The following is a 15,794-nucleotide window of genomic DNA, read 5'->3' on the forward strand; positions in this document are numbered from 1 at the left end:
GTACGAGTTGTGGCACCAGTCTCTGTTGCCTCATGCGCGTTTCAGCTTCAGACTAGTTTAGATCGGAACGGACAAATGTACTTAATATTTTAATCGAGTGCATCGGCACAAGTCGTTCGTCGACTCTGTACGACTTACTAATTCTTCGGCTACATTACATCGACGAAGGGATCGACTTCATCTCAAATCAGACTTGACTGTTATGATCCATCGGTAAGAACTGAGATAAACAAACATATGATCGATGGGAAATATGTGCGATCACCGATTGCAGATGATGCCAACGCGTAGGGTCAACCTCCTTCATAACCAGATTGGACCACCTGCTAACAACGAAGAACCAACTTCATAATTATATTTAGAAACAATATAAATTTAGAATCTACAAGTCTTTTTATTTTTCAGATTTTATATATAATGAAAAGCAATGTAATGAAGGGGTAGCTTTCCTGACTGCGTTACGTAAGGTTAACGGTTGATGAATCATTAATGTGGTTGCCACGTAAGCATAAGACCAAGTGTGGGTAAGTGAACATTATGGACACCCTTGAAACGATCGATGTGGTGGAATATTAACCATGTATTTATTTATTTATTTATTTATTTAAGTAAAGTATATTATTCTTGTAGAGTATATTACTTTAAGGAGAGGGTGTAATATGCCCATAAAATTCAAAGCGTAAGAGACTAGTAATCTTTGGTTCCGGTAATGTCTATCGATTTATTTGCTATCCTATGATAAAACACCACATAATGTTTTCTTGACTCGATGAGCTGTCATCTCATATTTTGTCATTCTAAGCACCATCAATCGCTAAAATATGATTCCCAAAACAGCAAAAAAGAGAGTGAGAATGCAAAATAAGCAACCAGAATACGTTTTATTTATTGATTTAATGATAACATTATCACAAACCCAACTCTTATTAATAATTATAAAATCGATATTGAAGTCGGATTCTCTTTGATGGTAGCTTTCAAGGGAAGACGCACGATCCGTGTGCTGCAAAAAAAAAAAATAATAATAATAAAGATATGAATTATATTTTATATCTACTATTCTACGTGATATAAAAATGACACATCACTTACAAGGATCTGAAACGGTGGTTATGGTGTTGCTGCCAAAGTTACACGCCGAAGGTTGGGACTGATGCGACTTGTAGTATAGATTATAGACGACGGAAACGTGCTCGACTACTGTGTTAGGCTCGTAACATGCACCGCCGGGTTGAATGGAGTGACAATCAACACCACCACCGCACAGATTATCGAGGTCCTTTTGAAGTGTCGCTGGATTCGCAAGGGGGTTTGCTATGCACCACGTACGAGCCTAACAAGTAATAATAATAAACACATCACATATACATCAGTAACATGAAGGACTTATATAAGAGAATAAAAGCAGGTACTAGGAAACTAGTCGACTTACTACTCCGCGGTTTATTCCAACGTCGCTAGACTCTATAGAGAGAAAAAAAAAAATTAAAGGAGATCGATTGATCGATCGATCGTATTAGAAATATTTTGAATATTATATGTGAAGTAGGATGGATTTAGAGGAACTAGTAGTGATGGACGTACCTGTGCGGATCATTGCACTCATGAGGACGATCAAGGCGATGAGTCCATAGGAGGATAGTGTTTTTGCCATGACCATTTTGTTTTCGGAACTACTTCTCGGTGTCCAATACTTGTGTTAGTAAAGTCACATTCGAGAGGCTTTATAGTGAATGCGGTGGTCCACATGATCGGAAGGGTAAATGCACCTGTTGATATTGTGATATAATTCATTATACGTAATATATAAGATGCGCTTTAATAATGGATATGTTCACTGTATATAATACTACTTTACATTTCTTATTTCCTTATTGTTTATCATAAGGTTTGGTGCATCCAACATAAAAGATATGCTCCAAAAAAAAAAAAATACAATGAAATTGGTATAATCTCACGATGACCACATTCAACGCTACGCGTTCAATGATGTCTCCGTTCGATGTGACTTTTGGAGCTAGAAGGAAAGCCTAATGTCACAAGAATGTCTACGTACTAACCCTCTCAATAAATGACTAAGCAAAGAGACTCTACCTCTAATCCATAGTGCTTTCACTTTCGAGCGCAGTAATCACTCCCTTTTCGCATAGATGCATCCATCTCGACATAAGTGTCGCCACATTTATGGCTATTGAATGCCATCTACTTATCCTTATTAAAGTATTCTTAAATCTCACCTAGTAGGTGTATACGCTACTAGGCATAATGTAAACTGTTGCTCTATTCTTGTCTCAACTAGCACAACAAATGACACTATCATCCTAGTCACGATCAATACTTCAATCATCATCAGCTCTATCATCCGTCAAGATCTCTCTTCTCGTCGTGATGCTAACATCTTGAGATCAGCCAAGACTTAGTAGAACCACCGATCAAAGGAGTGCCTCACTCCTCAACCATATAATTCAGCACACCGCCACACCACTGTTCTACTTTACTCGAATATGAGACTAAGTTAGCGGATTTAATAGATTGCTCCCTCAAGATTCAAGTATGGCAAATGGATCAATGCTTAAAAGAGATGCAGCAAGAGTTTTGACAATCCAAAGGAGAAAGAAAACCCAATCGATCCTACCTTCGGTCAATCTCATTCACTCAAAATATTTAGGAGGAACCAATCTCAATGAATTTTCGTCTCCCATCGTTAGAGGCTTTTGATAACAACATCAACTCGATAGAGCATATTGCCACCTTTCGCGTCTAAATATCATTGTTGGGCACCTTAGATGCACTAATGTGTCGTGCCCTTTCGACAACACTAAGAGACCCAACTCGATAATAGTAACCCCGCTTTGAAGTCATTCTTAGTCAACTCCTTTGTCAGCTTGCAAAAGAGTTTGAGCTCTATTTTCTTGAAAATATACATTCAAGACTATCAGTAGAAATGCTTCTCAAACTCAAGTAAAGGAAAGGGGTAATACTCTATAACTTTGTCATTATATTTACTAACAAGATCCAAGGAGTGCAAGAGGTTCATCCGTCACTTGTGACATAGGCTTTCATGATGGGAATCAAACTCTCTTGCTTTTTTTTAGTCATCGGTGGAGAGACCACCAATAACAATACTTAAGGTACTCTAAAGAGTCAATCAATTCATTGTTATAGAGACAATGGTCTTGAATAAGCGTAAGAAGATGCATAAAAGGTCGAGGCAGGAGCGACTGTCGTTAATCCTAACCTCGAGGTCACCACAATGAAGGAGAAATTATCAACCCGAGTTGCCTCACCCAAGACCTAAGTCGACTCCATTGAACATGATTAGAACTGAAGTGTTTCTACAAATTAAAGAAAAAAAGCTCTTAAAGAATCCTCTGTTAATCTCGGATTTTGATGATGAAACCAATTAATAAGTGATTATTACCCAATCGGCCGCAAGAGAGGACGATACGCCAAAGAATTGGATGAAGAGTCGAGGGACCAATGACATGCTGGACGATATGATTAATGCTTAGTATTAATTGTCTAGATCGAAGTATGTTTTACATGTGCAGGATTAACTACGATAGCAAGGCATGAGGCAAAATGAAGTCTCGGAGTTAAGGACGCGATTTCATTGGGAGTTCGAGAGTTCGTCGGAAGTCCAGATGTTCGTCGGAAGTTCTGTAAGAACTAACCGAGAAGTCTCGAAGCTTGCCAGAGAAGCTCGTCGGAACTCGCCAAGAAGATTATCGTGAAGTCTAGAAGCTTGCCGGGAGTCTGCTAGAAAATTGTCGAGAGATCGTCGAAAGTTCGCCGGAAGCTCGTCGGAAGAAACTAAGACTTACGGACTTATTTAGCTTAAGTATGTCTTAGATTTCGTAGTTAGCACGTAATTATGTTTGAAATTGGGCCAACTCAATTATGGGCTAATTGGGCCTATGTAAGAACTGTGTTGGGCCCAATGAAAAGGCCCAAACAATGCCCCAAGAGATCACACCGTCGTAGCATAGTCTTCAAGACTGTGTTAGTTGGTGGTACCATCGGTCTGGGCGATGGTACCACCTAGACAGCCTCCGAGAGGCTACAGGCAGTGGTACCACCAGTCTAGGTGGTGGTACCGCCTAGTGTCAGGCGATGGTACTGCCCAGTGCAGTATCAATGTCAGACTGACACTAGGGCGATGGTACCGCCTAGCACAGGTGGTGGTACTGCCCGGACCTAGGAAACCCGGGATGAGATGTTTTTAGGCTCCAAGTTTGAATCAACTTGAAGCTTATAAATATCTCTCTCATCCTTGGTTAAAACACATAAGCATGGAGTATTTTAAAGTGAGAAAATGTTGTTGCAATCACTACAGAAATCCCCTCCTATAGTCTAAGTTTATAATTCTATTTACGAGGAGTGTGTGATTGTAAGGGTTGTCTCCTAAACCCGGTAAAAGGAGAAGAGGAGTGTAAGAAGGAGGTTAATCTTTGCCTATTAAAGGAAGATCGACAGTGGATGCTGGTGGCATCGACGGAAGAGGAATCGGAGAAGTGGATATAGGCCATGACGACCAAACCATTATAAAATTTGCAGGTTCTTCTCTAGTTTGCATTTCTATATTTGAGCAATTTACATTACTGCAAACTGAATCTTTACTTGCCTACTACATTCACTTCATATACGAACGAGATTTCAAGCTATCTTTCCAAGTTCGATTTTTAATGTACAAAAGAGTTTTATGAAACCGACGTAATTTACTGCTGCACTAATTCAAACCCCCCCCCCTCTTAGTGCCGACTTATTCTTAACATCCTTAATCGATGAGGACACTATCGGAGAGAAGAGATAAATTCAAATATTATCGCTTCCACCATGATTATAGACATGACACGAAGGATTGCCATAATTTAAAGAAACAAATCAAAGAATTTATCCATTGAGGACACCTTGAGCGATTTGTCTGGAGACATCGAGAACTTTCCCCCTGACCTAAGGGACTAGTGGAGTGATAATCAATGTCATCGACGAACCAATCTTGGGGGAGATAATTTTTCAAGTCATAAAGTCTATGCCTGAGCTATCATTAAAAAATGCCTAAAATTAAAAGACAACCCGAAAATAATTTTCAAGGGAGAAGAGATAGAGTATCTCGATCCAGACCCAGACATAGCTAGTAGTCTGATTAATACTTAAGTAAAGAAAATCATACAAGTATCTCTATTGATATTATATACTTAAACACTTTTTAAAACCTTCGACTACGTAACGTGAGAGGAGGAACTCATGCTGTTTCCAAAGCCTCCTTAGCATTATCCTTTTTCCTTTTATCTTTATTATTACTATTATTATTATTATTTATAAAAAAAAATAGATTTTTGAATGTCACACGAATGAATAGTAAAACATGTTCAGGAATATTCGATGGTATTTTAAAGTTTCAGTTGTTCAAAGTATGCAAATACCGCTAATATTCTTTACGTTGATCAAAATTTGTTGAGATCGGAAATTTTGGTGAAACACTGAGTTCTTTCCTAGTCTTCTAATATAATGGCAATATAATGCTCAGATCTGTGCTAGTTAACGAATTTTATCGGTATATATTTCAGGATAAACATGAAATTTAAAAAAATAAAAATCTAAATAAGTAACATGAAAGCATATGGATAAATATCCTGGATTAACAAATTTTCAAGTCTCCAAAGATTTTATATCTACTCTTTTCGTGTTGTGCCAAAATCCCACACGCTGCTATCCTATCTTGTCAAACATCAGTTTTTTTTTTTTTTTGGCACGATTTAACACTAGAAAAAGAAAATATACATTTTTTTAATATTATATTTTAACAGATACATAAAATGATTACTCAAGTGCTGTGCACTTGTGTTCCATATTGAAATTAACATTATAAGTTTTTAATGCAACTTTACTATTAATTTAAATTAAAACTGGTATTTAAGCTAATGAATACACACCGATATATGGTTCTTGGAAAAATAACAAAGCAAGTCGAAAGAAGGCAAAATAAGAAAAAGGAAAGAATAACAATTATCAATAGTAATAAAAGCCATTGACTGCTCATCAAAGTTAGAGAAGAAAGAAATCATAAGGTAAAAGAGTAAATAGAACCTGTGCAAACACAAAACTGCATTTTCCTAACCTACAATTTTAATGTAGCCAAAGGAAAAATCAATGCACCGTTCATTGTTTATATAAACTAAATCACGAAGAAATGGAGTGAATAGGTCTTTGGCAGATGCAGAATAAATTATTTGCAGATTAAAGAAGCCTTTAAATCCAGATCATTAGAATATCTGAATGGATCTGACGATCTAACTAAAAAAACAAAACTCTTGACAGCCAAAACCAATTGCATTCCTTCGAATTCACCCATCGGAGCAAGATCTAACATTGGATGACATCCATACATCACAATTCTTCAGATTCACTTCGGCAGAAGAGGGTTCTCGGATTTGGGCAGGGGAGCATCCAACAGTTAAAGACAACGTAAAGCTCATCAATAAAAGAAAAACAAGAATGCCTACACGTCCATGCTCACCGCACCAATTTTCTCGACGAGATGTAAAAGAAAATAAAAAACAACACAACACGATCGGATCAAATCACTGCATCAAACATGATTCCGGATAACTTCTAATCCCTATTGCTTCTCATTTTATTGACTAAATTAGATGTAACCTATATTGTTGAGTTTTTACCCCAACAAAGAATGTATTCGACAATTAATTCACAATGCTTGGTTGATGACTTCAAGTTATAACGAGGATAGCCAATTGAGTAGAGCTTCATTCACGAGCTCAGGGACTTCATCATGCGGACAATGCCCTGCCTGCAAATTGACGACGGTGGTGTTTGGATAGAACTCTTTGATTCTAGCTGCCTTGGCAGGCCCAACCCAAGGGTCTAAGTCACCCCATATCAGCAACAATGGGCATGAGAGTTTGCTAAGGACGCTGTTGAGCGTGTACTTGCTTTGGTTTGACATAAATCTCGTCATCAATCTGAGAAACACCATAACGTGGTTTATAATGTCGGTAAAAACTAATGGCGAATAAGTTGTAACTTTCAATTTAAGCACCTGTAATAAACTTCTCCAGCATTTGGATCCTCCGCCGGCTTAGTTATCGATTCCACAAGATAATTGTCCACGTTGGAGGCATTTATATACACCTGTGTCAACAGGGGAAAAAGAACGATATGGTTAGCAAACATTAAAGGCTCAGAAAATTATGAATGTGCATTTATAACATCGAAGCGATACATACTATAACATATTTTACTATACTGCACCCGGTAAAAGCTTTTAATTCATCGTCTACCCAAAAGGACCAGTCCTCTGAAGACCACTTAGGATAATCAACAAAGATTGATATCATGAACAACGATGTGGGTCATCGTCCTGAGACTAGAAAGGAATATATCCTCCCGTGATGAAGTATAAGAAAGGAAGATATCCTTCTTTTTACTTCATATATTCAACAACACCATCCAATTGTGGTTTATGTTGATGCATTGCAATCCGATAAGGGATGGCATTTAGATTTATTGCCAAGATCAAAGCAAGTCATGCAGGACTTCTTTGATAGGAGACTGTAGTCAGCTGGAAAGGATAAAATTTCCTAGACATGGAACAGAATCAACCTTGTGTCTATGCTACTAGCCTGGCTGTGACCATAACCTACTTCTTACCCACTCCGAATCTTCATGCTAATCAGAACACATTGAGTGGGCGGCGTCAAAGCAGTCACCCTGTCAAACCAGACCCGCAAGTAACTGAGCCGACACTAGAGTGACTATGCAGGATCCCTCTCAAATTTACCTTATACAAGGTCATTTGCTGCATGTCAGTTGAACCAGAAAGTAAAATTTAAGCCAGGAAGTTAACGAGAAATACTGTACACTTTTCAGGACTTTTTCAACACGAGCAGGTTGCTTTGCTTGCCAGAATAGGAACCCCAAGATTATTCTTTGGATGAATTCCTTCAGTGTGTTGAACACAAACTTCTGTAACACCGTCTCTTCTTCATTGTTCTTGGGCTGTTCACTTGGATTTTCAAATTGTCCAGCTGAATTTAGTAAAACAACTCCACGAACATGCTGAGCTGATTCAGCTGCTGTCATCAAAGCTGCAAACCCTCCAAGACTGAAGTGCAATATCTTCCATCAACAGTAAGTTCTTAATTATGAAGATGTAAAAAACCAAATTTAGCATGAGGCTAGAAAAGCAAGTCATAGACAGGAAGAACAGGAAACAATTGAAAAGATCATCAATACACCATAGCCAACAATGTAGTACTACAGCCAACAATAGACTATCACAACAAGCCGTAATGTCCCAACCAATTATAGACTAATAATTATCAGTCCAACCTACAAAACAGTGGCCTCGCAATAGACATGTGTTATAGGGATTAAATTCAAGATATTGCTCCTCATGGATACGTGTATGAAGATCAACAAATGAGTAGTACTCAAAAAAGCTATTAATTGAAATTTACAGTAAAAGAAGCATTAATAAAAGAGATAGCTAGAAAGGGTCATCCATGGCATTAACAGCAAAAGTAAACTATTTTAGACAACTCAAGTACACTGTCACGGACTTAGCTGGTTTTGCCTAAGTAGTGCGACACCCTTGCGTGTCCGTCCGCAAAGGTCAGCCTCCCCGAAGCCTCCCATTGTCCCTTAGGACCACCAAAAGAGAGAACGGGTTAGAGAGAACGTCTCAATCGGGATCCACAAGCAAACATCTCCGAAAAACACTTCATGGACAATGCAAATTACAAACAGACTTTACAAGCTCTGAACAGTTGCACAACAAAGGATAAAATGGTCCATTACAGACCGAAAATCCCTCGCACGTGTCCACATGACACAACTTTTATTTACATGCCTAAAGAGGCCACCAACCCAATTAAAATGGGACTATTAAGCCTTCGGCTGCCCCTCTACATGCTGTACAAGGTATGAACATACCAAAAGACACGGACATACATAAGCAGTACACCAAACATCCGGTTTCGAAGTTTGTCCGTGACATTCTCCCCCACTTATTCCTTCGACGTCCTCGTCGAAGCCTTTGTGAACACTGCAACTCCTCGCCTTTGTTGAGTCTTCAATCTTCTGCTCCAGCTGCAATGTGCCTCCTGGCTCCCAGCTGCTCTCCGCTGCTGTTTTTGAGTAGTCGAACCTTTGATCCGCCATGCTGCTTCAACTCACCAATGACTCTGACTCTGGTGTGGGGTTGGCTGAGTTGTGTTGATCCTTGTTGATTCTTGCGGATCCGCCAGATGAAGGAAAAGACCATCCTTACTGCGCCAGTCTCTCAAAAATTCCTCATGCTGCTTGAACTGGGTGGATGCTTGTTGGAGCTTTAACGAGCATCGTCTCGCAAACTTCTGAAGTTTTGGGTCCTTCCTCCACAAAATCTGCTCATTGACTCTTCTTCCAGTTAGTTGTCACATCCAAGTAGGTTCGCATCACTTCCGCTTTCGATTGGCATTTCGTTGGGAAATGAAGCGGACAATCTACTCTCAGTAGCACTGATCACCGTTGGTGAGGATTTGACAACTATTGTCTTCCATTATCTTCGAAGGGTCTTTGAACTTGTGCAGAGTTCCTCTGCTGGATAAATAAGAGAATTGGGGTACTCGGTTTCGCCCATTCTCTTAAAAGTTGAGAAGGCAAAGGTTACTTGACTTCGCCCGCCTCCTCGAGGTTGTACTTCATGCATCGAGCTGGTTACTGGCCTTCGCCTGCTTTTTGCTCACACTTCTGAAGCACTTGAAGTGTTTGCACTCCTTGCGTTGAGTTAGTTACTGTGATTCACCTTCTCAATGCAATTGAACTTCTTGAATGCAGAAAGTTTTCACCCCAACTTGGAGTAATTCTCAAATAGATGAGGTCGCCTCTGGGATTGTACCGTCTTCTCCATCAACCCTGCCGCCTACTCCACTGAGTAGCAAAGGTACAGCACCGCGTACTGCCTGCTTCGTTCCTTGGTCGTGCACTCTTGCATGACCCGAAGTCCTTCACTTACGGCTATCTTGATGAGAAACATGTTGACACCGGTCTTACGAAGTTTCTTGGCCTCTGCCCTTCAGCCTTGTCTCGGTACTTGGAGATTGCCTCTGCATGCTCCACCTCCTCGGCCCCTTTCACGACCAAGCGCTCTCCCTCCGTGAGAGCAAGGGATCAATGACTTTCACGGAAGTCCCGCCTCTGCGGTACCATGGCGCTACCATGCCCATGGCCCTACTATCCGTCGCCTCGCATCTGCATCCCTTTTCTTCATGATCAGTAGATGTGTCTCCGTGGCACTCCTCTGAGTCCACCTCCATTCTAACTGATGCTCCACCTCCAAGACCTCACTTTTGAAGCCATTAATGACACTTTCTGCTCAAATCTGACAAGGTCAGCATCTTCAGTTTTATTTACCAATACAGCTTCCCAACTGATATTATCAGAGACTGGTGTTCCTTGCAAATCAGTTAGAGAAGGCATTTCTAAAGACGTAGACTCAACCAATATGCCATAGAGATCATAGAAACCATCCAAGATCTTGTCATCATAGCCAAGAGCATTATAATTCTGTGAAGCACAAAGAGATATAGGGATGAGAAACGATAGGAGGAGTTAAATAATACAACTACATAGAGAAATTGATAATCTGATATCAGTTGCATTTACCAGACATACATTATACATTATACAGGATCAACAATAACAAAATAACAGCACCTTGATTGAAATTTCTTAGGAGCTTTTACCTGCAGACATCGCATAATGCCAGCAGAGATTCACAATCACATTGTTGATACCATTCCTGTGACAGATACGTGGTCACAATGTGGGGCACATTCATGTGACATGTTGAATCGGTACAACACTAAGCTAAAACTACAGGTCTTGCTGAAATGGGTGAGATTTAGAATCCAATCTATTTCCATGGTTCCTACCTTTTTTTCTTTGAGAGAATTAATCGACAAGACAATCACTTAACTGTAGAATCTGAACTACGTACCCCTAACTTATCCACTCTTAGTATGCACTGAGTCAGTGGCTTGAGGCTTACAATAACTATTAGATGCCATGATTCCACTGCTTTATGGTCAAAGCTGCAGGTTTCTATTTTCTTCACCTTTGTTTCTCTCTTTTTCTCACCTCCCTTATTCCTCACTTTCATGCTCCTTTTTCTCTTTTGAGGATGTAAAATAGGCAGTAATAGGTAAAATCAGATGATTTTATTTAAGCTCAATTAATTCTAGTCAGTTGCAACAGATTTTTGGCTATAAGTCCAAGAAATCAACAAAAAGTCTCAATAGTTACCTATAGGAATCGGCAGACACCAAAACTATGCTTATTTCCTAAAAGCCATTAGCATAATCTTTTTATTTAAAGTGAATTTAGTAGGGATTGTCTATTTTGTCATTTTGGTCTTATTTTTTTATTAACTACTATTTATGTTTAGGTGACTTTTTTCTTCTAAATCATATGCATGATAATTGTTTAAGTGGTGCGATACAAAGCTAAAACTATAGAACATGTTGAATAGGTGAGAATGAATATCTAAGTTCATTTCCATTGTTTCTGTGTGTTTTCTTTCTCTTGAGAGAATTGGTCAAGAAGACAATCATCAAAATGCTTCTTAGAATATTTATGGCTATTGAAAGTGGCCATGCTAGAAGGTGCTAGCGAGCTTAGCTAGTAAATGCTTTGTCCTGAAATTAAAACTAGGCCTACACCACTTACCCTTTACAAAAGAAAAAAAAAAGGTGCCCATGCTTTGATCAAGTGATGTGGAAGACTGAAGGAGTGCTACAAAAAGCAAGCGTCCTTTCTTTATGTGTGATATTCTTCCGATCTCCGATCTCTGGACTAAGTTACATATTCCTAACTTATCCAACCCTAGTATCCACCAAGTTTGTTTAGAGATCTACATGACTTTAACCTCTGATTCCTTCCACCCAACAATAATATTAAACTCCTCTACCATTTAGATCCCTTGTTAATCTAGCTTTTGTTGTTATTTTGCTCGTTTTGGTAGTGTTTGCTCAATGCAGGTATAACTTGCAAGCTAGGAGTCAAGAATTAAAATTAAACATGAAGACTGAGACCGTGACTCCACTGCCATTGTTTCCCTTTCCTTCTGCAAGGAACTGTTCCAGTAGTGTTACAGTTGTCCGATAGGGTTTAATTTATGATGCCTTGATCAGAATTGTTGAACCATCATCGGAAGAATGATGATTGTCATTCAATATAGCATTTAAGAAAAATGAAGCATGCTTAAAGGAAGCTCCTACGGATTAGTTTAACTTGAATAACAAACCTATTAATTGAAAATAGCAAAATCTTTGATTAACTAGTCAATTATGACCGATCTCTGAAGTACCAAAGTAGAAACGGTGAGAATGCTATACAAAATGTTTTCTAGCAAAGGAAAATAGCCATGACAAATCAATAAGTGAATTGGAACAAATCACCAGACACGAATACTATTGTAAATATGGGCCCCAAAAGCACCAAAACTGGACTATTTCAGCTATAGATGCAGCAATGTTCTGATAAACTAACATTATCAAAATAATAAGGCCAAACTGATAAGCAATTAGACAGAATAAGGAGATTAAGAGCTTGAGGATGCATAACCCAGTATCTGTAAGCAATAATTTCAGCAGGGGAGTTCTCAGGCGGGCAAGAGCCCAAACTAATCTGCTTCACGGCCTCGATTTGAGCCGCCTCCGGATCCTCTCTGGCACTCAACTCCAGAGCGAGCTGGATTTGGTACTCCTCGTCCATCTCCGGGACTGTCGGCTTGCTCAACGTGGAACCCCTCATCGCCGAGTCAACCACCGCTTCCGAAGCGGACGAGGAGACCGTACTCGGGCCTTCCCTCGGCTCCACTCTCTGTGCGGCAACTAAGGACGAGGAAGAGGAGGCTGAAGAGGAGGACGAGGAGGGAGGGGTGAAAGAGAGCTTGCTGGAGACGGAATTCAACCAGCTGGTGAGGCTGGAGACGGGCTTCTGATCGGGGTGGGCGTGGGGGACCTTGACGGCACCTTTGACCGGGGAGGAGGAGGGGGAGGCGGAGGCATCCGCGTCTTCCGTGTGGCTCGCCACGATGTGAAGCTTCTTGAGGATGTTCTTCATGCTATGCGCCCCTTCGATCCTCTCATCAGCGACCTGCCCCCTTCCTTTTTCTCGATCGCAGCGGAGCGATCACGATTCCTGATTCGATTTCTCTTCCTCGTTCGATCTCACGGGGGATCGGACGCAGGCAGCAGCAGCAGCACAGCAGAAGACGACCAAAGGTAAGGGGGAGGGAGTGGGCTGGCCAGCGCAAAAGAGGTCGAGCCAGTGGGAGCCGTCGGGGCCGACAGTGTACCACCGAGACAAATTCCGCTACGCATTGTGTTTCTCACCACGAAGCTACCAGCGTGTTGGTTGGTCAAATTATCCGGGTCCCAACATGCGGGGCCACAAACAAAAGCCGAGTATTCTCGCAGGAGAGGGTACGGTTAGATACTTTGAATTATTCGCCCTTTTTTTTAATTGCTGCCCGCGGGATTAGGTGCTTGGGATCTCACGCTGCCGTTGGATCGGTGATAGTTGGGCCCCGCGACACGATCCGACGGTTGTACGAGTTGTGGCACCGGTCACTGTTGCCTCATGCGCGTTTCAGCTTTAGACTAGTTTAGATCGGAACGGACAAATTTACTTAATATTTTAATCAAGTGGATCGGCACAAGTCGTTCGTCGACTCTGTACGACTCACTAATTCTTCGGCTACATTACATCGACGAAGGGATCGATTTCATCTCAAATCAGAATTGACTGTTATGATCCATCGGTAAGAACTGAGATAAACAAACATATGATCGATGGGAAATATGTGCGATCACCGATTGCAGATGATGCCAACGCGTAGGGTCAACCTCCTTCATAGCCAGATTGGACCACCTGCTAACGACGAAGAACCAACTTCATAATTATATTTAGAAACAATATAAATTTAGAATCCACAAGTCTTTTTATTTTTCAGATTATATATATATTCATATATATATATATATATATATATATATATATATATATATATATATATATATATATATATAGGGAAAAGCAATGGAATGAAGGGGTAGCTTTCCTGACTGCGTTAAGTAAGGTTAACGGTTGATGAATCATTAATGTGATTGCCACGTAAGCATAAGACCAAGTGTGGGTGAGTGAACATTATGAACACCCTTGAAACGATCGATGTGGTGGAATATTAACCATGTATTATTTATTTATTTATTTAAGTAAAGTATATTATTCTTGTAGAGTATATTACTTTAAGGAGAGAGAAATTCGTAAGAGACTAGTAATCTTTGGTTCCGGTAATGTCTACGATAAAACACCACATAAAGTTTTCTTGACTCGATGAGGTGTCATCTCATATTTTGTCATTCTAAGCACCACCAACAACATCAATCGCTAAAATATGATTCCCAAAACAGCAAAAAAATAGAGTGACAATGCAAAATAGGCAACCAGAATATGTTTTATTTATTGATTTAATGATAACATTATCACAAACCCAACTCTTATTAATAATTATAAAATCGATTTTGAAGTCGGATTCTCTTTGATGGTAGCTTTCAAGGGAAGACGCACGATCCGTGTGCTGCAAAAAATAATAATAATAATAATAATAATAATAATAATATGAATTATATTTTATATCTACTATTCTACGTGATATAAGAATGACATATTACTTACAAGGATCTGAAACGGTGGGTATGTTGCTGCTGCCATTACACGCCGCAGGTCGGGACTGATGCGACTTGTAGTATAGATTATAGACGACGGAAACGTGATCGACTAATGTGTTAGGCTCGTAACATGCACCGCCGGGTTGAATGGAGTGACAATCAATGCCACCACCGCACAGATTATCGAGGTCCTTTTGAAGTGCCACTGGATTCGCAAGGGGGTTTGCTATGCACCACGTACGAGCCTAACAAGTAATAATAATAAATACATCACGTATAGATCAGTAGTAACTTAGATTACTTATATAAGAGAATAAAAGCAGGTACTAGGAAACTAGTCGACTTACTACTCCGCGGTTTATTCCAACGTCGCTAGACTCTATAGAGAGAAAAAACAAAAAAACAATTAAAGGAGATCGATCGATCGTATTAGAAATATTTTGAATATTATATGTGAAGTAGGATGGATTTAGAGGAACCAGTAGTGATGGACGTACCTGTGCGGATCATTGCACTCATGAGGACGATCAAGGCGATGAGTCCACAGGAGGATAGTGTTTTTGCCATGGCCATTTTGTTTTCGGAATTACTTCTCGGTGTCCGATACTTGACGACTTGTGTTAGTAAAGTCACATTCGAGAGGCTTTATAGTGAATGCGGTGGTCCACATGATCGGAAGGGTAAATGCACCTGTTGATATTGTGATATAATTCATTATACGTAATATATAAGATGCGCTTGAATAATGGATATGTTCACTGTATATAATACTACTTTACATTTCTTATTTCCTTATTGTTTATCATAAGGTTTGGTGCATCCAACATAAAAGATATGCTCAAAAAAAAAAAATACAATGAAATTGGTACAATCTTACGGTGACCACATTCAACACTCGCGTTCAGCGGTGTCTCTGTTCGATCTGACCTTTGGAGCTAGAAGGAAGGCCTAATGTCATAAGAATGTCTACTTACTGACCCTCTCAATAAATGATTAAGCAAAGAGACTCTACCTCTAATTTATAGTACTTTCACTTCCGGGGGCAGCAATCACTCT

General features: G+C 39.8%; 2 protein-coding genes and 1 long non-coding RNA gene across 3 annotated transcripts; all 3 read right to left on the minus strand.

The window, feature by feature from the left end:
• Positions 1-6,457: 6,457 nt before the first annotated feature.
• LOC135651739 (pheophytinase, chloroplastic-like) lies at positions 6,458-8,103 on the minus strand. Its single transcript, XM_065172134.1, has 3 exons — positions 7,882-8,103; positions 7,061-7,152; positions 6,458-6,983 (listed from the first exon to the last, which is right to left on the minus strand). The coding sequence occupies exons 1-3, from the start codon at positions 8,101-8,103 to the stop codon at positions 6,737-6,739; spliced, it is 561 nt and encodes a 186-aa protein (XP_065028206.1). The 3' UTR covers positions 6,458-6,736.
• Positions 8,104-8,728: 625 nt separating this feature from the next.
• LOC135651738 (probable serine/threonine-protein kinase SIS8) lies at positions 8,729-13,128 on the minus strand. The gene is made up of 2 exons (XM_065172133.1): positions 12,628-13,128; positions 8,729-10,569 (listed from the first exon to the last, which is right to left on the minus strand). The coding sequence occupies exons 1-2, from the start codon at positions 13,126-13,128 to the stop codon at positions 10,321-10,323; spliced, it is 750 nt and encodes a 249-aa protein (XP_065028205.1). The 3' UTR covers positions 8,729-10,320.
• Positions 13,129-14,739: 1,611 nt separating this feature from the next.
• LOC135651592 (uncharacterized) lies at positions 14,740-15,348 on the minus strand. Its single transcript, XR_010501875.1, has 3 exons — positions 15,236-15,348; positions 15,086-15,117; positions 14,740-14,983 (listed from the first exon to the last, which is right to left on the minus strand). It is a non-coding gene; the product is annotated as an uncharacterized LOC135651592 (long non-coding RNA).
• Between the last annotated feature and the right edge of the window lie 446 nt (positions 15,349-15,794).

The sequence above is a fragment of the Musa acuminata genome, chromosome BXJ3-10 (genome assembly GCF_036884655.1).
Source record: "Musa acuminata AAA Group cultivar baxijiao chromosome BXJ3-10, Cavendish_Baxijiao_AAA, whole genome shotgun sequence".
Lineage (NCBI taxonomy): Eukaryota > Viridiplantae > Streptophyta > Magnoliopsida > Zingiberales > Musaceae > Musa > Musa acuminata.

What these genes read in the sequence shown, in the direction of transcription:
- LOC135651738 (XM_065172133.1), bottom strand. Translation starts at nt 13,128, where the DNA reads ATGAAGAACATCCTCAAGAAGCTTCACATCGTGGCGAGCCACACGGAA. An exon ending in TTATTGCTTACAGATACTGG is followed by an intron (nt 10,570 to 12,627) that starts GTTATGCATCCT and finishes TGTGCTTCACAG; the next exon opens with AATTATAATGCTCTTGGCTA.
- LOC135651739 (XM_065172134.1), bottom strand. Translation starts at nt 8,103, where the DNA reads ATGACAGCAGCTGAATCAGCTCAGCATGTTCGTGGAGTTGTTTTACTA. An exon ending in TTGAAAAAGTCCTGAAAAGT is followed by an intron (nt 7,153 to 7,881) that starts GTACAGTATTTC and finishes CTGTTGACACAG; the next exon opens with GTGTATATAAATGCCTCCAA. An exon ending in GCTGGAGAAGTTTATTACAG is followed by an intron (nt 6,984 to 7,060) that starts GTGCTTAAATTG and finishes GGTGTTTCTCAG; the next exon opens with ATTGATGACGAGATTTATGT.